This window comes from Myxocyprinus asiaticus, chromosome 13 (assembly GCF_019703515.2).
Source record: "Myxocyprinus asiaticus isolate MX2 ecotype Aquarium Trade chromosome 13, UBuf_Myxa_2, whole genome shotgun sequence".
In the NCBI taxonomy this organism is placed as follows: domain Eukaryota; kingdom Metazoa; phylum Chordata; class Actinopteri; order Cypriniformes; family Catostomidae; genus Myxocyprinus; species Myxocyprinus asiaticus.
The window spans coordinates 38,027,774-38,052,178 of NC_059356.1; the positions used below are offsets into that span (position 1 = coordinate 38,027,774).

The 24,405-nt window shown below is 39.3% G+C and overlaps 1 protein-coding gene across 1 annotated transcript; it reads right to left on the reverse strand.

The window, feature by feature from the left end:
- Positions 1–1,704: 1,704 nt before the first annotated feature.
- On the reverse strand, positions 1,705–22,320 carry LOC127450518 (vascular endothelial zinc finger 1). The gene is made up of 8 exons (XM_051714728.1): positions 22,227–22,320; positions 21,871–22,021; positions 19,806–20,179; positions 17,343–17,692; positions 6,777–6,840; positions 6,168–6,339; positions 3,786–4,221; positions 1,705–2,403 (listed from the first exon to the last, which is right to left on the reverse strand). The coding sequence occupies exons 1-7, from the start codon at positions 22,257–22,259 to the stop codon at positions 3,887–3,889; spliced, it is 1,479 nt and encodes a 492-aa protein (XP_051570688.1). The 5' UTR covers positions 22,260–22,320; the 3' UTR covers positions 1,705–2,403; positions 3,786–3,886.
- Positions 22,321–24,405: the final 2,085 nt, after the last annotated feature.

A 24,405-nucleotide genomic window follows, 5' to 3' on the forward strand; every position in this document is an offset into this window, starting at 1 on the left:
GGTGTCCAGAACTTTGAAGCTCTAAATAGCACATAAAGGCAGCATAAAAGCAATCAATCCAGCTCCAGTGGTTTAATCCATGTCTTCAGAAGAGATATGATAGGTGTGGGTGAAAAACAGATCAATATTTAAGTCCTTTTTTTACTATAAATTCTCCTCTCTGCCCAGCGGGTGGTGATATGAGCGAAGAATGCGAAACGAACAAAACAAAAGAAAAAAATGTGGAAGTGAAAGTGGACATTTATAGGAAAAAAGCACTTAAATATTGATCTGTTTCTAACCAAAACCTATCATATACCTTCTGAAAACATGGATTTGACCACTGGAGTCATATTAATTACTTTTATGCTACTTCTATGTGCTTTGTAGAGCTTCAAAGTTCTGGTCACCATTCACTTGCATTGTATGGACCTACAGAGCTGATAAATTCTTCTAAAAATCTTAATTTGAGTTCAGCAGAAGAAAGAAAGACATACACATCTGGGATGGCATGAGGGTGAGTAAATGATGATAGAATTTAAATTTTTAGGTGAACTATCCCTTCAAGTAATTTTTTTTCCTCTTCACAAAATGGTCAGGAGGTGCCAACCTTCATAAAATGTTAACTGTAAACCTTGGGAGGCCAAACTAAATATTAATGAGCTGTTCTATTTGTTCTATATATTTTATATCAGGTTTGCAATTTTTGCAACACTGTTACCAAAATTTGGGACATGTCTAAAGACAGCTTGACAATTTTCTGGCGATAAACATTAAATAAACATCAAAATTTCACAGAGGAAAAATAATTTTAAAAATCAATAATAAAAAATAAAAAATTTAAAAACTCAGTAGGGCCTAGCAATTTTGGGGCCATAAGTTTATAGTTTTACTTCTCATAAATGAAAGAAAAGGATTTGTCTTTTTTATATAAAATAACATTTGTAGTTCACTGAAAAAAAGTATTTAAAGATTTACGCATTTCAATTTAATAACTAAATTCCATCACATTTAATTGAGTAATCTTTAATAAAATAAAAAAAAAAAATATTTTAAGTTTTATTATTTTCATTTTGTTAAAGATTACTCAATCAAAATAGATGGAATTTTGTTATTAAATTGAAATGCATAAATATTAAATAATAGGTTAAAATATTTTTTGGAGTGTTGGATTATAGTTATTGATAAAATTAAACTTCTCATAAATAAAAAAAAAAATTAATCATATTTTTTTCCCTAAAAATAACATTGGTAACAGGGTTGAATGGTTGAGCATGATGAACACTGTCAACGCTACATTTTGTGTAAAAAGTACTTTATCTAGCATATCTAATAGTTTCACTACAAAGAAAATGGGCTTTGTACCTTGCATGGTTTTAAAAGAAGAATGGGAAGCCAAAGTGTACCATAACAGCACTAGGTGATGACATACATGATATAATACAGTATGCCAAATAGAGCAACAGAGGCTGCAGTTAGTTAAATTCAATCCAGTATCATTAGATGCATGATCATTGTACAGATATTAATTAGGATAAGAGAACAGCGACACCAACACATATTGGTGTTTAACAAGCGTCAACACAAACAGAACTGGAAACATAGGTTACAGATCTTATGCAGCATATCATCAACATTAGACAAATGTAATTATGTCTTTACTAAAAAACAAACCCAGAGATAAATCAAGATCAATGAGAATCGTGAAAATTATCAAAGGAGGCATTGAACAATAAATGCGTTTCTTTAGTGTTCACATATACTACGTACATTACAAATATATATATGTTGTCCATATGACCACGTTTAAAACCTTTACAACCCTTCGCAGGGATAAATGAGAGGAAATGGCACCATATTTGATCCCCTAAAAAGTTCTGTGAAGATGTCATGTAAAGATCATTTAAGATGGAATGATCTCTTACAACAGAGTAAATTCATTTATGAAATGTATCTCTTTTTTCTTCAAGTCCATATGTTGTAGTGAGTTTGATCTGAGCCGTTATGATATAAGGAAATGGTTGGAAGGCATAATATGTTCTACATTCCTTAACACTGGAATTTTTATAATGAACTGGGACAGCACTTAATAACAGCCTACATTTAAAACCTCTCCATGGGGACTTTCAACTCAGACGTCCATCAGATCTTCATAGAAACGTGGGGCTCTTCTTCAAAACAATATCAGACCAGATCAAAGCATATGATGGACAACTAATCCAGTAGGACTTGCTGTTCCGTCTGCACATAAAAGTGAATTTGAAGCAGGTTAATGTTTCTTGAGTTCATAAAATTTCATACTTCTTTTGAGGAGAGTCATTCAGTTCCAGCACAGTGCCAGCAAGATTTGAGGTGGATGGGGGGGGTGGGGGCGTTATGGGTAAGTTTCCATGGCAATCTTTGTATTGGCATTTCCATGGCAGCCTGTAATGGGGAAAACATTAAAGTTTGATTGGTAATGTTGATTTGCATACATTCCTCCTCTTTGCCTTTTTGCCTGGTTTGCTAAACAAATTAGGCCAACAACTGAAATAAGTGAAGAGTGTACGACATAACACTCAAACATGACAAAAGACCTAACATTAGGGCTGGACGATAGCAAAAAAATAAAAATTAAACACCTAACTATTTTTGTATTCACTCTGAAATGGATAAAAGAGTGTTTTTTTTTTTGTTTTTTTTTCAATCAGTGGAAACCTCAAACCTGCCAAGTAGATTCAAAATATTTAATGCAATAAGTAAAATACAATAAAAATCTAGAAATGAAAAATAATCAAGACATTTATTCCACACTTCTTTTTCACTAAATTAACACAAGAATTATATTTACTCATTTGCATTTATACACACCGATATAACAAAGCATAGTAATAAATAATAATATTTATCAACATATATTTTTCACTAAAAAATTTCAAATCGGGGGGACTTCCATGAACATTTTTGAGTGATGATGCAAATGAATCGCTGAATTAGAGTTTTGAATCATTTTACTATACTGAAAGTTTGAACTGATTTTTTGAAATAAATTCAACTGTCCAACTCTACCCACAGCATTTCTGCCACAGTAGTTTAAAGGGATAGTTTAATCTGACCCATCAGATCTGGTCCATGCAATGCAAGTGAATGGTGGCCAAAACTTTGAAGCTTCAAAAATCCCATAAAAGAAGCATAAAAGTAATCCATATGACTCAACTGGTTAAATCTATGTCTTCAGAAGTGATATGGGTGAGAAACATATCAATATTAAGTCCTTTTTTTTTACTATAAATCTACACTCTCACTTTTTCTTTCACATTCTAGAAGTGAAAGTGAAAGTGGAGATTTATAGTATATAAACAAAAAGGACTTAAATATTGATCTGTTTGTCACCCACACCTATCAAATCACTTCTGAAGACATAGATTTAACCACTTGAGTCATATGGATTACTTTTATGCTGCTTTTATGTGATTTTTGGAACTTCAGAGTTTTGGTTCTCTTACATTGTATGGACCTACAGAGCTGAAATATTCTTCTAAAAATCTTTGTGTTTAGCAGTAGAAAAAGTCACACATCTGGGATGGAATGAGGGTGAGTAAATGAGAGAATTTTCTTTTTTGAGGGAACTATCCCTTTAAGTCAGAGATTATATTAAATCACAAGTCGCGAGACAAGGAGAAACATAAGGCATTTGCTGGCCGTTAAAAATAAATTAAATTTGCATCTTGAATGGAATCATATCTAATGTTCCTTAATGTTACAATGCCAATTTTTTATACATACTGTATATCGCCCAGCTCTTCCTAACATTCTCCATTCCTCACCTGTACAGGTTAGGCCAATCCTCTTGTACATTTTTCTCCTCACCCACCCAATAATCCCCGCCTCATCCACCGCTCCCTCCCTCCTCATGGTGTGCTGTTGGCTAGCTGTGGCTCTGAGGAGCAATGCTGGAGCAGTCAGTCACCAGCAGTCCAACTGTGACTGGAGGGCTGGACACAGCAATGGCTCCGCCTACAGTTGCCACAGTACTGCTGCTGCTGCTGCTGCTGCTGATTGGGCAAGGGACGTTGGGGTCTGTCTGGTTGGCGTGGGTGGCCATGTGGCCCTGGAGCTGCGTGGGTGTCTTACAGTGCACCCCACACAGCTGGCATAACAGCACCCCACCTGGGCCGGAGCCACGGCCGACCCCACTCTCCTTCCACTCTTGCCCATGGTGCTTCTGAGCATGGACACGCAGGTATGTCAGTGTGGTGAAACCTAGGTGGAAATAAGGATGACTTTTATAAAGAAAGGAATAGAAAAACTATCAATTCCCACTTGTAATTTTCGCTATTGCTAAATGGGCTTTTAGCTTTCAATGTTGAAACAATTAAAAGATTCATTAATAGAAAACAATTAAAGAGTAGACAATTATTGTCTTTAAAGAAATTTAAGACAATAATTGATAGCAGTGTTTCCTGCTCCTATTCAGTGGGGGCTCTGTAGCACTGCTGAATCAACAGCGCCTCAGCAAAAGAAATTATGTATAACCAAAGTTGTGAGTTTGAATTGAATGTGGCAAGATAAAAAAGACTGTACCATGAAATAATACAAAGACAAAATACACAACATGTCTTCTTTCTGTTGAGACGTTTTCGCTGGTTGCGTGCAAAAACAAAGTACGACCAATGCAGTCTAATTTACAAATGCATGATAATGAGCTGGTTCAATGAATAAATCCATCAAAAAGGCTCACAAACTCACGAATTTGTTCGAATCAGTCTGACGAATTACTCATTGAATCTGTATTTAGTGACTTATTTATTTGACTCATTTATGAGCCAGTTCTTTCAATGAATTGGTTATAAAGACTCACAATTAATTACTTCGCTGAATCCATCAGAGGGGTTACAGTAGCACTTTATAATAAGTTTACATTAGTAAATGCATTAGGTATCATGAACAAACAAATGAACAATATATTTTTTTACAGTATTTATTAATCTTAGTTAATGTTAGTTAATAAAAATACTATTGTTCATTGTTAGTGCATGTTAGTTCATAGTGTATTAACTAATGTTGACTAATACAACTTTTCTTTTAAAAATGTATTACCATATGTTGAAAATAACATTAAACAAGATTAATAAATGCTGTAAAAGTATTGTTCATTGTTAGTTCATGTTAAGTAATGTTGTTAACTAATGTTAACAAATGTAACATTATTTTAAAGTGTTACCGCGGTTATTAACATCTGACTCACTTATGAGCCGATTCTTGTAATTAATCCATCAAAAACAGTCACACTTTACAGGGTTTTTGATTTAAATCACTAAGGAATTATTAATAAAAATCTTTAGAGCAGTTACTGAATTAATATTTACTGACTGGATGTTTACATGAAAACATAAGTTACAATAACATTGATGTACATGTTATTCTAATTTTTAAAAAAGACAAAGAAAAGAAAATCTCCCCACTTCAAAACCAGAATTCTGTAGGAAACTCTGATTCATAGTTTAATAACAGTACCTGAAAAAGTGATAGTGCTGCAGGTAAACAGCAGTGTTGGGTAAGTAACTTAAAGTAATCCACTACATATTAATAATTACTCCTCTGAATTGTAATCAGATTACACTATTTTTTACTCCATGGGAGAAGTTTTTACATGACAAATTACTTTACTTTTAAGTTACTTCCTAAAACACTTTTAACAGAAAAGTTTTTGGTGTTCCACTCAACGAATTCAAAATAATGTCTATATTTCCTACTTAATTGTTGCGCAAGTCATACACTCAGCACCACACGTTTCTCCCGTACAATGACTTGTAAGGCGGCATACACCCTTCAGCTGTTACAGAAATGCTCAAATATGTGCATATGAACATCATAATAGTCATGTTGTAAATATATTCTACATAAATAGTATTATTTCAGAAATATATGTTACCAAAGTAATGTGCGTAAATGTAGTTTGCTTAACTTGAAAGTCAGTAGCTGCAATCGGAATAATTGGATTTAAAATGTAAAGTGTTACACTACTTTTGACTTAATTAGATTACATTAACTGAACACTTTGTAACAACATTACACCCAACATTGGTAAACAGATAATAGAGATAATAATAATAATAATAATAATAATAATAATAATAACAGGAAATAGTACATGAGGTGATAGCAAAGCTTTTCAGATAACAAATGAAATAATCACAGACACTCACTGCGGTTGCAAAGGTGGCACACATGATGCTGTGACTGGTTATGGACTCTCATGTGATCTGTGATGTAAGCAGGGGAGAGAAGTTTGCCACAGATGTGGCAGGGAACCTTGTCCTCGTGTCTGATCATATGAGCTCGTAACCGGTCTTTAGTAGCGAACGCAGATTCGCACGTCTGAAGAAACAAGAAAAGCAGTTCATCAAGCACTTTAACGGTACAAACATGCACGTTCTTCATTCTCTCTGGTATTGCAACCCTATACATATGTGGATCCTCGACTCACACTGCCAGACATATGGCTGCAGCCCACGTACACATACGATAAGAAAAGCAGATGCTTTGAGAGCTCTCAGTTAGACTCCACATAGACAATGTAATGCTCAGTTAAGTTGTTGATGGATTGAGGTTTAATGAAAACAAATCAAGGGAGGATGACTTAAAGGTGAAGTTTGCAATCAAGTTTTCCAAACACTCCTACCATCCGTCATTGGTAGGGCAAACGGATAGTCCCGCCCCAAACTCATCCCATTGGTTGAGTATAAGAAAGGCAATTGGGGAGATGGAGAGAGAGAGAGAGGGACTACAAAAGTGGAACAGTGTCTATTGATTACCGGACATTTGAAGGGTCTTTCTGTGGAGTGCACCTGTCGCACATGACTGTTAAGATGGTCAGGCCTGGAAAAGACAGAGAGAGGGCTCAATCAAGTATTGCAATATTTACAAAACGACGATAATTAGCAGAGGTAAGCTCTTGTGCATTCGTGTGAATGTTGCAATCATCTCCGTCTGTGAACAAGAGGGTCAACGGAGATATTGAAGTCTGCCTCTTTCTATAGTGTCACGTAAGGGCTTCACAATAAGGATGGCCTAAAAGCCAGTGTGAGAAAGGTGAGGGCCAGCTGACGGAACCTTGTCAGGCCAGAGGTGCATTTATGTCATCAATTCAGTTTGCACAAAGGTAGAGCGAGCAGAGGTGCAAAATAGTGAAGGGGCATACAAAGCAGAAATCACAGTTATAGTTAGGCACTTACAATGGAAGTGAATGCGGCCAGTCCATAAACGTTAAAATACACACGGTTTCAAAATTATAGCCACTAGATGTAAAATTTATACATGTTGACATGATTTTAGTGTGATTGTAACATGGTAAATCCCTGATATTTTGTTTACCAGATTGCAGGACTTACCAGCATTATGTCATGACAACATAGTTTCAATATTGGATATAAATTTACACAAATAAGTTTAGAAAGCAATTTTATCACACTAAAAGCATGTCAACACGAACAATGTTACAATGTACATTTGAAACAGTGTGCATTTTAAAGTTTATAGACTGGCCCCATTCACTTCCAGTGTAAGTGCCATACTGTAACTGTGATTTTTGCTTGTTTTTTTAAATAAACGTGGGAAAAGTTTAAAGCATTTTTGGTAATCAACATTATGTCACAAACGCTGCCGATTGAGCTTAACTTGTATTGAACCCAGACCTTTCCATCTTCATAATGTAATGGTCACGGTGTGAGATGAAAGAAACAATGAGATGCAATGCAGCTGCCACAGATATTAGTTTAAAGGAATATTCTGGGTTCAATACAACATAAGCTCATTCGACAGCATTTGGTAAAATGACAATTTATACAACATTAAAGCTCAAATAATACATGAGTTTTAACAGAAGAATTAATGCTAGGGATGGGAATTGTAAGGAATTTAACGATTCCGGTTCCTTAATGATTCCAGTAATTCTTTAAGTACCTTTTTATTTATTTTTTTTGAGAATTATTTGGAATTGAGAAATGGAATTCTTTTTGTATTTACTACCCTCTGCAGTCTGCTACCAAATAATGAGATAATTTCAGATTGGTACAGAGCAGATATAACCAATCAGAAATCAATTTAATACAGTTCTTGTAAAAGGTGTGTTTGCTTTTAAATAAACAAACATAAACCAACAAGAAATGTGATGGCATATTTCATTAACACTTATTACAACAACTCTCATGTACCTTTAATTATACATTGTCATACTAGTCAGTAACTGCACGGCTTAATTTAATAGAGACACAGGTCATCATTAAATAAAAAGAAACAGAAACAGTTTAGACTGTGTTTTGTAGCCAAATGTTGTATTTCAGGCTTGTGAGATTTCAACAGTTCTTATTTCATTTTGAGTTGGACATTCATAACTTGCACATTAGTATGAGATTACTTGTATACTGGAAGCGCTGTACGTTTCGTGCTGTAGATTCAAATGAACCGGTTCATTAGAATGATTCTTTCGGGAATCAAACTGTACCGGAAGCGCCATATGTTTTGGGCTGTAGATACAAACGAACCGGTTCATTAGAATGATTCTTTTGGAAATCGAACTGTACCGGAAGCGCCATATGTTTTGGGCTGTAGATACAAAAGAACCGGTTCATAAGAATGATTCTTTTGGAAATCGAACTGTACCGGAAGCGCCATATGTTTTGGGCTGTAGATACAAAAGAACCGGTTCATTAGAATGATTCTTTTAGGAATCGACCTGTACCGGAAGTGCCATATGTTTCGCGCTGTAGATTCAAAAGAGTAGGCTCGAGACTCGTTCGATTGGGAATCAAATACACTGGTAGAACTGTATGTTTTTACGCTGTACAGTCAGTAGAGGGCAGCGCTGCTGCAGAGATGCGCTGCTGGAAACACTGTCAAGACTATTTCAAGACGCTGTTCCAGCCGCGTCGGTGGAAAATTGCACGCAGGAGAACCGTTAACAGAACCGAAAGTCACGAAGATCATCCGATTCCGGTATTTTTTAAAGAATGAAACCCGTTCTGAACAAGAATCGGTTCTCGGTTCCCAACCCTAATTAATGCAAGCACTTTTATAAAATTATAAGCTTCACATTTCTGTTTAAACCCTCCAAAATTGTCCCCATTCACTTCCATTGTAAGTGCCTCACTGTCACCACTGTAAATGGAACATTACTTTAAAACACATGACCAACATACTGTAGACCAGACAGTTAAAAGACAGGACTAGCTCAGGAATCCCCCTTAAATGTACACTTGAAATGCATGTAAATACATGTTTAAATGCACTTTTTCGATTTAATTCCTTATTGATTTAATTATTTAATCTATTTGGTTCTCTAAACGCTTCAGATGCAGACTCTGTGTTGCATTTGGGTAATTGGCAGGAGGACTATTATCTATTTACTATTTAAAGCTATTATTGCAAAGTTGTAACTTTTATTTAGCAAATTTTTCTTATGAAGAAATATTAAAGTTTAATAATAATAATAATAATAATAATAATAATAATAGTAAAAATACATTGCTTGACAATTCATTTAAAAATAAGCTGGGAAAAAAAAAAAAAAAAAGGCAAAACTTTTTAGTTTTGCCTGAAAATGTCGGCAGGGCAAGCAAAAATATTCGGAACCCAAAAAATCCTTATTATTGAGCCCTGCACATGGATATAAATGTGTCTAAATAGGGGATAGACTGATAAATACAGATAGGAGGTCACTTATTCCTCATCACACTAACCCATTTTCTGTCTCAAATTAGTAATTAGGGCAACTCTCTATAGCTTTCACTTTAACCATTACATTCAGTCAGAACTAGAGTATAATGCTCACTGGACCATTATACTTGGAACCTGCTGTGAATTGTGCCTCTTTATTCCCAGCATGTGTGTGTGTGTATATTGAAATAATTCCAAATGTATGTCCTTATTTTTTCAGTTTCCTCATTAATAAAATATTCTTATGCAACTAAATACAGTGCATTCAGAAAGTATTCAGACCCCTTAATTTTTTCACATTTTGTATGTTGCGGTCATATGCTTAAATGCTTTGAATCATTTATTTTTATCATTTATAAACAAACAAAAACAACAAAAGAACTGAAGAGCTACACACCGAGGCGGCAATCCGTGGCGCCATCTTGTATCTATCTCAGTTATTATTATTCTTGGGGATTTTAACAAAGCAAATCTCACATGTGAACTGCCCAAATACAAACAGCACATCACATGCCCCACCAGAGACAGGAACATACTGGATCATTGCAACACAACAATAAAGGATGCATATCACTCTGTCCCTAGAGCAGCTTTGGGACTCTCTGATCACTGTCTGGTTCATCTTCTTCCAACCTACAGGCAGAAATTAAAATCAACCAAGCCAGTAGTAAGGACTGAAAAGAGATGGACCAATGAAGCAGAGCAGGAACTACAAGCCTGCTTCGATTGCATGGATTGGAGTGTTTTTGAGGCTGCAGACACCAATCTGGATGAGCTCACAGATACTGTTACATCATATATCAGTTTCTGAGAGGATATGTGCATCCCAACAAGGACTTATTTAAAGTTCAACAACGACAAATCGTGGTTTACAGCGGAACTCAGGCAGCTTCATCAGGCCAAAGAGGATGCATACAGGGGTGGGGATAAAGTCTTTTACAATCAGGCTAGGAACACACTGAACAAGGAAATCAGAGTGGCTAAAAGAAGATACTCTGAGAAGCTGAAAAACAAGTTTTCAGCTAACGACCCTGCATCAGTGTGGAGTGGCATGAAACAACTCATAAATTACAGGACTCCTACCCCCAACCCTGTGGTGGACCAATAACTGGCTGATGACCTGAATGTGTTCTACTGCAGATTTGAAAGGCCCAATCTTACACCCCACACCCACTCTGACCTTCATTTCACACAAACACCAACACCTCCTGCAACCACCCTCCTCCCCCCTCCTGCTACTCAACCTGCACTTAAGATCTGTGAAGATGATGTGAGCCACGTCTTTCGAAAACAAAGGATAAGGAAAGCACAGGGCCCAGATGGCATTTCACCTGCAGGTCTTCGATCCTGTGCTAACCAGCTGGCCCACATCTTCACACAGATCTTCAGTAGATCACTGGAGCAGTGTGAAGTCCCATGCTGCTTCAAACGCTCAATCATTATTACTGTCCCAAAGAAACCAAAAATCACAGGACTTAATGACTACAGACCTGTCGCCCTGACGTCTGTAGTCATGAAATCATTTGAGAGACTGGTGTTGGCCCACCTGAAGAACATCACTGGACCCTTTCTAGATCCCCTTCAATTTGCTTATTGAGCAAACAGGTCTGTGGATGATGCCGTCAACATGGGATTGCATCATATCCTGCAACATCTGGACAGACCAGGGACATATGCAAGGATCCTTTTTGTGGACTTCAGTTTGGCTTTCAACACCATCATCCCAGCTATTCTCCAGACTAAATTACACCAACTCTCTGTTCCCATGTCTATCTGTCAGTGGATTACCAGCTTTCTGACGGACACGCACCAGCTTGTGAGACAGGGGAAACTCACTTCCAGCATCTGTACAATCAGCACTGGTGCCCCCCAGGGATGTGTGCTCTCCCCACTACTCTTCTCCCTCTACACCAATGACTGCATTGCCAAGGACCCCTCTGTCAAGCTCCTGAAGTTTGCAGACGACATCACTGTCATCGGCCTCATCCGAGATGACGATGAGTCTGCATACAGAAGGGAGGTTGAACAGCTGGCTGTCTGGTGCAGTCAAAACAACCTTGAGCTGAACACGCTCTAAACGGTGAAGATGATTGTGGACTTTAGGAGGAACACCCCAACACTGACCCCCCTCACCATTCTAAACAGCACTGTGGCAGCAGTAGAGTCATTCAGGTTCCTGGGCATTACCATCTCACAGGACATGAAGTGGGAGACACACATTGACTCCATTGTGTAAAAGGCCCAGCAGAGGTTGTACTTCCTTTGCCAGCTTAGGAAGTTCAACCTGCCACAGGCGCTGCTGATACAGTTCTACTCAGCTGTCACTGAGTCTGTCCTCTGCACTTCAATAACTGTCTGGTTTGGTTCAGCTATGAAATCAGAAATCAGACATCAGAAGACTACAAAGGAGAGTTTGGACTGCTAAGAGGATTATTGGTTGCCCCCCCCCCCAAGAACTATACACTTCCAGAGTGAGGAAAAAGGCTGGAAAAATCACTCTGGACCCCACTCACCCTGCCCATTACCTTTTTGTACTGTTGCCTTCTGGCCGACGCTACAGAGCTCTGAGCAACAGAACCGTCAGGCACAGGAACAGTTTTTTCCCCTCAGGCTATCCATCTCATAAACAGTTAAATTGCCCCATTGAGCAATAACTATGTGCAATACACAGTTTAGTCTTTTTTATATTTATCCAACACATCCAACCTCTTCTGCCATTTCATTCCTCTGAGAAGAAGAAAAAAAAAACATTTGCAATGTACATAACAGATTGTACTTGCACTGTACATAACAGATAACAGATTTGTATTAGATTTGCACTACATATGTGTATGTACGTATGTGTATAATAATTTTTTATTTTTTTATTATTATCTATGTCTTGCTGCTGTTTTTGTATTGTTGTACACTGGAAGCTCACCAAGACAAATTCCTTGTATGTGTAAGCATACTTGGCAATAAAGCTGATTCTGATCAATTTCAAAATGTATTAAAAAGACTGAAATACCACATTGACATAAGTATTCGGACCCTTAACTCGGTACTTAGTTGAAGAACCTTAAGCAGCGATTACAGCCACAAGTCTTTTTGGGTATGATGTGAAAAGCTTTGCGTACCTGGATTTGGAGATTTTCTGCAATTCTTCTCTGCAGATCCTCTCAAGCTCTGTCAGGTTGGATGGGGACCGTCAGTGGACAGCCATTTTCAGGTCTCTCCAGAGATGTTCAATTGGGTTCAAGTCCAGGCTCTGGCTGGGCCACTCAAGGACATTCACAGAGTTGTCCATAAGCCACTCTTGTGTTGTCTTGGCTGTGTACTTAGGGTCATTGTCCTGTTGGAACGTCTACGTGGTTGGCAACAAGTATGGCTGCTGTGTTGCGAGCTCTGACACAACACTGTAGTGTTTTGTTTGTTTTGTTTACAATTCTTATGTTTTTTGTACTGGATGTTGTCTGCCTTATTGTCTACGACAGACAAACACTTTTGGACATTAGTTCAGCAATTACACACCGCAAACCGGACTTCAAATTCCTCAATGCCGACCCGCTGTTTACAAACACGCCAGCGGAGCCCTTTGTCTGGGATGCCCCGCCACGGAAACGCAGGAGGAAAAGGGGAAACAGAGCCGGCATTCTCATCAGAGTAAGACGCCGTGCAAATCGACCCCCGCTACCCAGTATTCTACTGGCAAATGTTCAGTCTCTGGATAACAAGCTCTGCGAGCTGAAAGCGCGGATCTCTTTCCAACGAGAGATGAGGGACTGCTGCATTATCTGCCTAACAGAAACTTGGATGTCTGCTGAGATTCTAGATTTAGCCATTGAACCCACGGGGTTCTCCGTGCACCGAGCGGCAAAGCGAAAGACCTCTCAGGTAAAAGCAGAGGTGGTGGTGTATGTTTTATGATCAACAAATCCTGGTGTGATCAGAGGAACGTACATTCTATCAAGTCTTTCTGCTCTCCTGATCTGGAATTTCTCATGCTTCTGTGTCGACCATTCTGGCTACCGAGGGAATTCACAGCGGTCACTATCACAGCTGTGTACATCCCGCCACAAGCCGACACAGGGCACTCAAGGAACTGTATGGGACTATAAGCAAGCAGGAAACCGCGCACCCTGAGGCCGCGTTCATTGTGACCGGGGACTTTTATAAAGCCAGTTTCAAATCAGTCGCACCAAAATACCACCAACATATTAGTTTTAACACACGAGGGGACCGGGTTTTGGACCATTGCTACTCTCCCTTCCGGGACGGCTACAAATCCCTCCCCCGCCCACCATTTGCTTACAGGCAGAAACTGAAACTGGAAGCACCCACCCTCAGAACGATCCAGTGCTGGTCGGACCAATCAGACTCTATGCTACAAGACTGTTTTGATCACGCAGACTGGGAGATGTTCCGGTCCACCTCTGATGACGATATAGAGCTTTACACTGATATTGTAACGTGTTTCATCAGAAAGTGCGTTAAGGACGTCGTTCCGACCAGAACAATACGTATCTATCCGAACCAGAAACCTTGGATTAATAGTGATGTTCGCACGGCACTTGATGCGCGGACCTCCGCTTTTAATTCCGGGAATGCGGAGGAGCAAAACGTCAGTACAGGAACAAGATTGAAGGACAGTTTAACACCACCAACTCTAGAAGCATGTGGCAGGGAATTAACATCACAGACTTTAAAGGGAATAAAAACTCCACCGCGAACACCGCTGCCTCTCTCCCGGATGAACTAAATACTTTTTATGCTCATTTTGAGGGAAATAACACCGCCCTCGCGAAGAGAGCTCTCACAGCCGAAGCTACAGAGGTTAGTTCACTCTCCGTCTCTGTAGCGGATGTAACCCGATCCTTCCGACGGGTGAATATCCGCAAAGCCGCGGGTCCAGATGGCATTCCGGGCCACGTCATCAGAGCATGCGCGAACCAACTGGCTGGTGTTTTTATCAGACATTTTCAACCTTTCCCTCTCTTTGTTTGTAGTCCTCACATGCTTTAAAATGTCCACCATTGTGCCTGTTCCAAAGCAATCCAAAATAACTTGGTTAAATGACTGGCGTCCTGTTGCTCTGACCCCCATCATCAGCAAATGCTTTGAGAGACTAATCAGAGATTACATCTGCTCTGTGCTGCCTTCCTCACTTGACCCATTGCAGTTTGCTTACCACAACAACCGCTCCACTGATGATGCCATTGCATCTACAATACACACTGCTCTCTCCCACCTGGAGAAAAAGGACTCTTATGTGAGAATGCTGTTTGTAGACTACAGCTCAGCATTCAACACCATAGCGCCCTCCAAGCTTGATGAGAAACTCCTGGTTCTGGGCTTAAACAGCTCGCTGTGCAGCTGGATCCTGAACTTCCTGTCAAGTAGACGCCAGGTGGTTAGAATAGGCAGCAACATCTCCTCATCACTGACCCTCAACACTGGAGCCCCGCAGGGCTGTGTTCTCAGCCCACTCCTGTATTCCCTGTACACACATGACTGTGTGGCAACACACAGCTCCAATGCCATCATTAAGTTTGCTGATGATACGACGGTGGTAGGTCTGATCACTGACAATGATGAAACAGCCTACAGAGAGGAGGTGCACACTCTGACACACTGGTGTCAGGAGCACAACCTCTCCCTCAATGTCAGTAAGACAAAGAAGCTTGTGGTGGACTTCAGGAGAAGAGATAGAGAACACAGTCCCATCACCATCAATGGAGCACCAGTGGAGAGAGTCAGCAGCTTCAAGTTCCTGGGTGTCCACATCACTGAGGAACTAACATGGTCCATCCACACTGAAGCCATTGTGAAGAAGGCTCATCAGCGCCTCTTCTTCCTGAGATGGCTGAGGAAGTTTGGAATGAACCGCCACATCTTCACACGGTTCTACACCTGCACTGTAGTGAGCATCCTGACTGGCTGCATCTCCGCCTGGTACGGCAATAGCACAGCTCACAACCGCAAAGCCCTGCAAAGGGTGGTGCGAACTGCCAGACACATCATCGGAGGTGAGCTTCCCTCCCTCCAGGACATATATACCAGGCGGTGTGTGAAAAAAGCTCGGAGGATCATCAGAGACTCCAGCCACCTGAGCCATGGGCTGTTCTCACTGCTACCATCAGGCAGGCGGTATCGCAGCATCAGGACTCGCACCAGCCGACTTCATGACAGCTTCTTCCCCCAAGCAATCAGACTTTTGAACTCTTGATCTCCCACGATCAAGCTCTGCACTTTATTACTCATATCTCAGACTGGACTGTCATAAATTATATTATTATTATTATATTATATTCTCTCTTAACAACTTACTATCAACCGACAGCCTGAATGTCAATACAGTACAATACAATCTACTGTACATTCTATATATACTATATATACTTTTTTTATTGTATAATGTGTATTCTATATTGTGTGTATTGTATACTGTACATTGTATGTTATTATTTGTATATTGTGTTGTGTGTAATTATGTGTATATTAGATTTTAAACTGTGTTGTAAATCTGTTGTTTATTGTAAATTGTCTCATCACTGTCACGACTACTATGTTGCTTGGAACTGCACCCAAGAATTTCACACACTATTGCACTTGTGTATATGGTTGTGTGACAATAAAAGTGATTTGATTTGATTTTGATTTGGAAGGTGAACCTTCAGCCCAGTCTGAGGTCCTGAGCACTCTGGACCATGTTTTCATTAAGCATATCTCTGTATTTTGCTGCGTTCAGCTTTCCTTCAACCCTGACCAGTCTCCCAGTCCCTGCTGCTAAAAAACACCCCCACAGCATGATACTACCACCACCATGCTTCACCACTGGGATGGTATTGCGCAGGTGACAAGTGGTGCCTGGTTTTCTCCAGACATGACTCTTGGAATTGAGGACAAATGGTCCAATCTTTGTTTCATCAGACCAGAGAATCTTGTTTCTCACAGTCTGAGAGTCCTGTAAGTTTTTTGCAAATTCCAAGCAGGCTTTCTTGTGTCCTGCACTGAGGAGAGGTTTCCGTCTGGCCATTCTGCCATAATGCCCAGATCGGTGGAGTGTTGCAGTGATGGTTGTCCTTCTGCAAGTTTCTCCCATTTACACACATGATCTCTGGAGCTCAACCAGATTGACCATCAGGTTCTTGTTCACCTCTCTTACCAAGGCCCTTCTCCCCTGATTGCTCAGTTTGGCCGGGCAGCCAGCTCTAGGAAGAGTCCTGGTTGTTCCAAACTTCTTCCATTTAAGAATTGAGGCCACTGTGCTCTTGGGAACCTTCAATGCAGTCACATTTTTTTTTTGTAGCCTTCCCCAGATCTATGCCTCGACACAATCCTGTCTCTGATCTCTGCAGGCAGTTCCTTTGACCTCATGGCTTGGCTTTTGCTCTGATATACATCTATGAGCTAAATTTCAAATGTCATAGCAAAGGGTCTGAATACTTACTATGTCAATGTGATATTTCAGTTTTTTCTTTTTAATAAATTTGCAAAGTTATCAAAAATCTGGTTTTTGCTTTGTCATTATGGGGTATGGAGTGTAGATTGATGTGAAAAAATAAATAATTTAAAGCATTTTATCATAAGGCTGCAACATTACCAAATGTGAAAAAAATGAAGGGGTCTGAATACTTTATGAATGCACAGTATATGTGTATACAGGTGTGTAGAGGTATTGATCTTACCGTGAGAAGCCCTTGGCGCAGTGGGGACACACATATGGTTTCTCCACCCCTCCCTGATGTGACCTGACGTGATAACTCATCCGATCCTTTCTCTTAAACCGCTGTTGGCAGATGGGACAGGAGTACGGCTTCTCATCCGAATGGGACAACCGATGCCGGTTAAGATGGTACACGTCCCTGAACGCCTTCCCACATGCCTCACAAGCATGGTTCTTCCTTACCGGATTGGGGTTAGGGTTGGGATTACGATTGGAAGTTGGATTTACTGGCAGCGGGTTTGTTATCGGGATAGATATTTGGATTGGGGTGGGATTAGTCAGGTTATCCATGGTGTTGTTATTTGGAGCAGACTGAAAAACAATGAAACAGAATGTCAGATTTTTTTCGGCCCGAGTCATTTTTGTGGTCAGAGCCACAAAAGCATAAAATGTTTTTCTCTCTTCTGGGTAATTCAAGAACAATTTATTTTCCTGACCTACTAACCAACTGACTGTGAGTGTTCAATAATGAGGTGAGAGCAGGTATTGAGACCATGTTACACAACTTCTGGAGCATTAGCCTGATTTTTGGTGTGACTTGGGAATTAGGAGTAGAACTTCTTAAACAGATACACAGTGTTTAAGTTCATTACAAGAGAGTAGGCATGTGATTAAATAATGGTAAATATAAACCATTAGCATTTCCCAAAGGCACACTTGATGTGTCCATGAAGACTATGAGACTATAGGGTGTCTTTTTATTTTAAGAAGGGTGCTCACGACACCTTCTTAGGTGGTTGCTATGCAGAGCCCACACAGGTGCAGATTTCACAGCGGACTACTAGACAAAAGTTGCAAAATATTGCATTACTTCACCAATGTATAGACTTGAAGGATAACTGGCATTTGAGACAGGGCCCATGTTGAGGTAAAAATGAACGAAAAGGAGTCAACGATAGATATAGGGCCTGAAACATTCTCTACGCAAGTACATAAACAAAAATACTTCTAAGGCCAGAAACATACATTGGGGGGGCATTACACAAGTACATGTTCACAGATGCGATTGCTTAGCCAATGCATTGCCAATGCTCAGTCCGGTTGAACATGTTACATGCGTTCTTGCGTTACTGTGGCGGTAAAAAACCTCATTACTCAAGGGGGTGATAGATTTACCTTCAAAAGTCTGTGCCATTAAACTGGATGTTTAATTATTCCGGTAAGTTGCAATAAATATATTGAGTTGTTCTTTCTTGCTCTACAATATTCTCTTCAAACTGTTGCTCCACCATGACAGTAGTTGATTTCAAAGAGAAAACTCTCCGTAGAAGCAGACAATTAGTATTAATGTACACTATAGCACCCCTTGTGGCAACATTGAGAATGCAACGCAGACTTGCATTGTGTTATGAATTGAGTTCTGACACATTTTGGAACGCAACAATGCATTGCGTAGCTAGAAGCGTCTGCATTTACATACTTACATCGAGTATGTTTCGGTCTTAACTATTCTAAGCTTGATTTTGTATGTTGTTGTATTCTGAAATGTATTCAGAATGCATTATCAATGTTACTGCAAGGGGTGCTATTGCAGGCATTAGTGTAATGGCCAGTTTTTTTTAATGGGTCAATTACTGTTAGTTAAATCAATATGTTTATAGCTAACTACCTGAATGATAATGTCCAGTTTAATGAGACAGATGTTTAAAGGTATTACCTGTAAGAGCAACACAAGAACACACTTTTAAGTATGTTCAACAACAGGGGCGTTTCTAGGGTCAGTGGATATTCGGGGCTTAGCCCAGACCTCTGTGGATACATATGGATCAATCATCTGATTATAAATATCGGAATTGATTTAATACACTTGATAATAAAAGTTTAAATGTTACACCTGGGAGATGTCATTTATATACTTTTTTTTTTTTTTATATATTACTGAAAATACAAGGTCCCACTAACTGTTGTCTCAGCTTCAGATACAATCGTAGATCAGAAATGTCATCCTTTTAACACAAAAATAAATAAATAAAAATACTATTGTCTCTTTTGGCGTTCTGTAGTTCGCTGCATGAGTGCTTGAAGTTAGTTAAGAAGAGCAGGCTGTAAATAGGCTAAAACAGGTACTCATGGAGGAAAAAATAGTTGCTAGATTTGTCAAAGTTTACAAGCTTTATTGCACCGTGTCTTAATAAAAGATTTTAGCAAAAAACACAAATTTCGTAGCATGTGACTTAAAGTTTGCAAATTCCTAGAGCACATCTGTATACCCCTTTAAGCCCCTAGTGCCACCCATGTTCAACAGGACCACACTTTTGGATTATGTTGGCCAAGAATTCAGTTCTGCGATTGTGTACTTAAAGTATGTATGCTTTTAAGTAAAGTATGCTTCTGGCCTAATGCATGAAAGAAAGTCAAATCAAGGACAAGGACAAGGGCAGCAAAGGTATGCAAAATATTACCAAAAGATATTAACAAACCTGACCTGCACCATTGTCCCAGTAACTACCACTGCAGTAGGGAGGGGCTGGGTCACTGTCATGGCAACCGTTGCTGGGGCGATAGAGACAGCAACAGCCTCTAGTTGCTGATTGCTGATTTGGGAAGGATGGGCCATGGGGTCGACTACCGTGGATATGGAGGCAGGTATGGACAGTTGGAGAAGAGAAAGAGGGATGGTCTGCCTTTCCACCCGTGCTGCAGCCTTCCCGCCATCTATTTTCTCTCTAGCGGCTCGGTCCTTCATCTTCACTCCAGTGTGGACAGACTGGTGACGCCTCAGGTTATAACTGTTCTTAAACTGCTTATTACATATGGAGCAGATGTGTGCAGGTCGGGCAGGCAGAGAAACTGGCTTCTCTGGGAAAGACAAAGAAAGAGAGATGGTTAAAGGTGATATGTGTAATTGTTTTGATGTTAAAATGTGTTCTCCAACCCCAACTTAATATGCGGAGACAATTATAAGTAAGCCATTCGTAAGTTGGTTTCCCCAAAAACACAACAGCTCAACTTTGGTTCAACCAATGGCATGATTTTAGGGTAGAAATATCTGTTCCACCAACTAATGGAAGATGAGGGGAATGTTCGGGAAACCTGGTTGAAACGGGGTCAGAGTTTGCTGGTTAACATTAGCGATTAGCCCCTGCTGGTAGATGCCATAACTACACTATTATGGGGGACAAAAAGCATGTTTCCTCGCTGACAACTTTTCAAAAGTAGTGTATTGTGAAAAATGTAACTTTTTTTAAGCAACATATTCATTGCAAAAATGTCACTATATTACAGTAGATATTTTACCTAGTCAAAAATGTTACATTTACATTTATGCATTTGGCAGACGCTTTTATCCAAATCAACTTACAGTGCCCTTATTACAGGGACAATCCCCCTGGAGCAACCTGGAGTTAAGTGTCTTGCTCAAGGACACAATGGTGGTGGCTGTGGGGATTGAACCAACAACCTTTTGCTTACCAGTTCAGTACTTTATTCCACTACGCCACCACCACACATGTTGCATTGTAGAAGAAGAAACAGAGAAAACATGGGGTCATCCTAAAGTAATTCCATTTGTGGCATAACTTTGATCACAACAAAAATGTATTTCGACTTCGTCCCACATTTTATAAAAAAACTAAAGCAAAAATCGCGGTTACAGTGCACTTACAATGGAAGTAAATAGGGCCATTCCGCAAATGTTCAAATACTGTTTCTAAAGTATAGCCACAAGACGTAAATACTACACGCGTTAACATCTTTTTAGTGATAAAATCATTAATTATCCTTTTCTGTGTAAAGTTACTGTATATCTAATTTTACAACTTTCGTCGCCATGATGACATAACGCATAACACCCTGTCTACCCCTGTTGCGTCCATTGACACGACGTGATGCAACGTCTTGAGGCTGTCTATGCTGGATGCATCGACACAAACGTTCTAAACCGTTTATTTGTGTTGTTGGCAGGACTAGCGCCAGCGCATGCAGTGCAAAATGAAATGGGACACCCGTTTACTGTCAGCACGACGTGACTTGACGCATCAGTCGCTTCCAGTGTAGACAGCATCAGCGATTATAATGGGTTCTTTTGTATTTTGACGCGATGCGCCGCACGCATACGTTGTAGACAGGATGTAACCCTAAAACTACCATAAAAACAATGATTTAAACGACTGTACAGCTCAATTAATTCACAAGTTTTAACAGACGAATTAACGTAAGTGCTTTTATAAAATTATAAGCTTCACGTATCTGCCTTTACACCCTCTAAAAATTGGCCCCATTCACTTCTGTTGTAAGTGCCTCATTGTAACCTCGATCTTTTTCTTCGAGGGACGAGTCGAATACATTTTTTTGTGGTAATCAACGTTATGCCACAAATGCTTTCGATTGAGCAAAACTTGTATTGAACCCAGATTATTCCTTTAAAGGGACTAATAAACACTGTCACCCATTTATAACACCTTCCACTACTAGAACCAACAGCATAACCTCTGTTCCCTCTAGTACCCTCTGATTTCCCCTCACACCCTCCTCTTTTGCCCCTCCCTCACCGGGTACAGACTCCTCACTCAGCGCTGCGGTGTCCACCGTGGATGGGGGCGGGGCTATGTGTTCAGGGGGTTGGTCCTGAGTGGCATCCGTGAGCTCCGGTAGAAGATCCGATTGGAGGGTCGCCTCAGTTTGGGACTGTGAAGGCGGAGTCTGTAGTAGGAAGGGGCAAATTCACATATTTGAAACATTCTTTTGCCTCAACTTGTGAATGAAAGTGGCATGGTACTGCTGTGGCCATTATGGACAAATGGTAAATAGTATGGCATGAATATTCTGCAGGTGGCATTTAAATGGAATCCCAAAAAGAAAACTAATTCAAGATTCTGACATTCCCAATTCAAAAACATTTTCTTACCTGAAAGAGGAAATTGCTCCAAGCTGCATCCATCTTGAGGTGTGAAACAGTACAGATGCCGTTTGGATATATATATATATATATATATATATATATATATATATATATATATATATATATATATATATTTTTTTTTTTTTCCTCAAATCAACAATCTTACCTCTTACTTTGTATATAAAGTTTTTTTTTTTTTTTTTTTTTTTTTTTTACCACGTATTATGTGCTTTGTATTGAAAATTAAAAGCCACAATTTGTAAAATGAAAATAATTTTTAAAAGAGTGCATAAAAATATGCATATTTAACTGAAAAAGAGAGATAAATTAATATGCAATTTATCATGTTCCTTAAATATTAAAAGAGCACTGATCAACTCGCGATAAATAATGATGAAGTGAAATATGGATTACAGCTGTCAAAGTCAGATGTAACGCCGCATTGTCAGATAATAGTGGCTTATCATGCTTTAAAATATATGTATATAAATGTATATCTGCATGTTTTGCTTTCTTGTTAATGAGACTACTGTGTTGTCATGCAAAATAACATAATTTCAAATTAATGGCAGTTTTGTGTTTGATTTGCTCTCAGCGGTCGCATGGCGTGGGCAAAAAGAATGATATCAATTTTATTATAAGCTTCTCCATCCAGGCCCCGTGCGGCATCTGTGTGAGCCTCGGCGTTGCGTTCAATCTCATTCGTGTTTGGCGAGCGCTTCACCGGTCGTCGTCCATGGCTCCGCCTCGGCATTTCAATCGAGTGGATGACATATTTTTTCCTGCAATGCTCTCACCCTCCCACCCTCGCTCTTTCTTCCTTTTCTTTTTTTATTCCGTCTTCTCTGCCCCGCTACCTTTCCCCCACCACCGTGTCCCCCTTGTTTTAAAGGGATAGTATATTTTGAGTGAACACCCCCTCTGTGTCTTCGTCCCCTCCTCCACGCGATGTTCTCGAGCGCGGCGGTGTCGTCCTCTCGCGCCCCTCTGACGCGTGACTTCGGCCGACGCAAATTACGGCATAAACGAGATCAGAGAAAATAAACCATCAACGCGTTACTCTGTAAATCTCGTTTAAAACACACACAAATCCCCGGAGGAAGACAATTTGATGCTCGTATGAGGGTAAAATCAACTGGCCTAGGGAAAAAATGTCTCTGGTTCTTAAAGGTAAAGGCGCACGCAGACGCAGCTGCGGTAAATAATAAGCGACTCAAGATCACTGCCGATAATAAATGTACACGCCCAGTGGGATTAGACACATATCAGACTCTGAAAATAGACTTGGGTAGTAGCTGTTTACTGTTTTAACTTGATAAATAAATAATAATAATAAAAACAGGTGCATCACGTTTCAGGGTATCTTTATTGTTAAATCACCTGATACAGTACAAAATGAATTCTCTCCATAACTCTCATAAATTTCACATCAATTATAACAGCTCCAAAATTTTAATCAACCCAGTAATACATTCAGGCCATGGACGAAACGCGTATAATATAATAATGGCTTCACACTCCTCAAACTTATATTTAAATGTATAAATATATATCTTCCATACACCTGCAACAAAACAATATTCTAACCAAATAGTGCTAGACAGGCTCATATAAAGACAGTTCAGTAAAATACTACATCTAATGATAAAACAACCGCTCTCAAGTGGCTTTCAGTTGGTGTCTTTTATGCACTCAAACATTTATAAAAAAAATGTTTTAGCATATTTTTAAGATTTATGCATTTCATTTTATAGCAAAATTCCATCAAATTTAATTGTGTAACGTCTAACAAAATTACATTAATAAAAATAATTAGTTTCATTAAAGATTACTCAATTCATGGAATTGTGTTGTGAAATTGAAATGCGTATATATATTTTACTTTGTGTGTGTGTGGGCGATTCTTATGAAACCTGTCAGGAAAATGTCCTGGTCATACTTAACCCTAAACCAATAGAAAGAACATATTAAATTATATTTTGAACGAAGAAAATGAAGTCTACATTTAGGACTATTATGATTTTTTCGCACCGTGACATAATTTTAAGGACACTTAAAGGGATAGTTCACCCAAAAATGAAAATTTGAGGGTGAACATTTACTCACCCTCATGCCATCCCAGATGTGTAGGACTTACTTTCTTCAGCTGAACACAAACACAGATTTTTGGAAGACTATTTTAGCT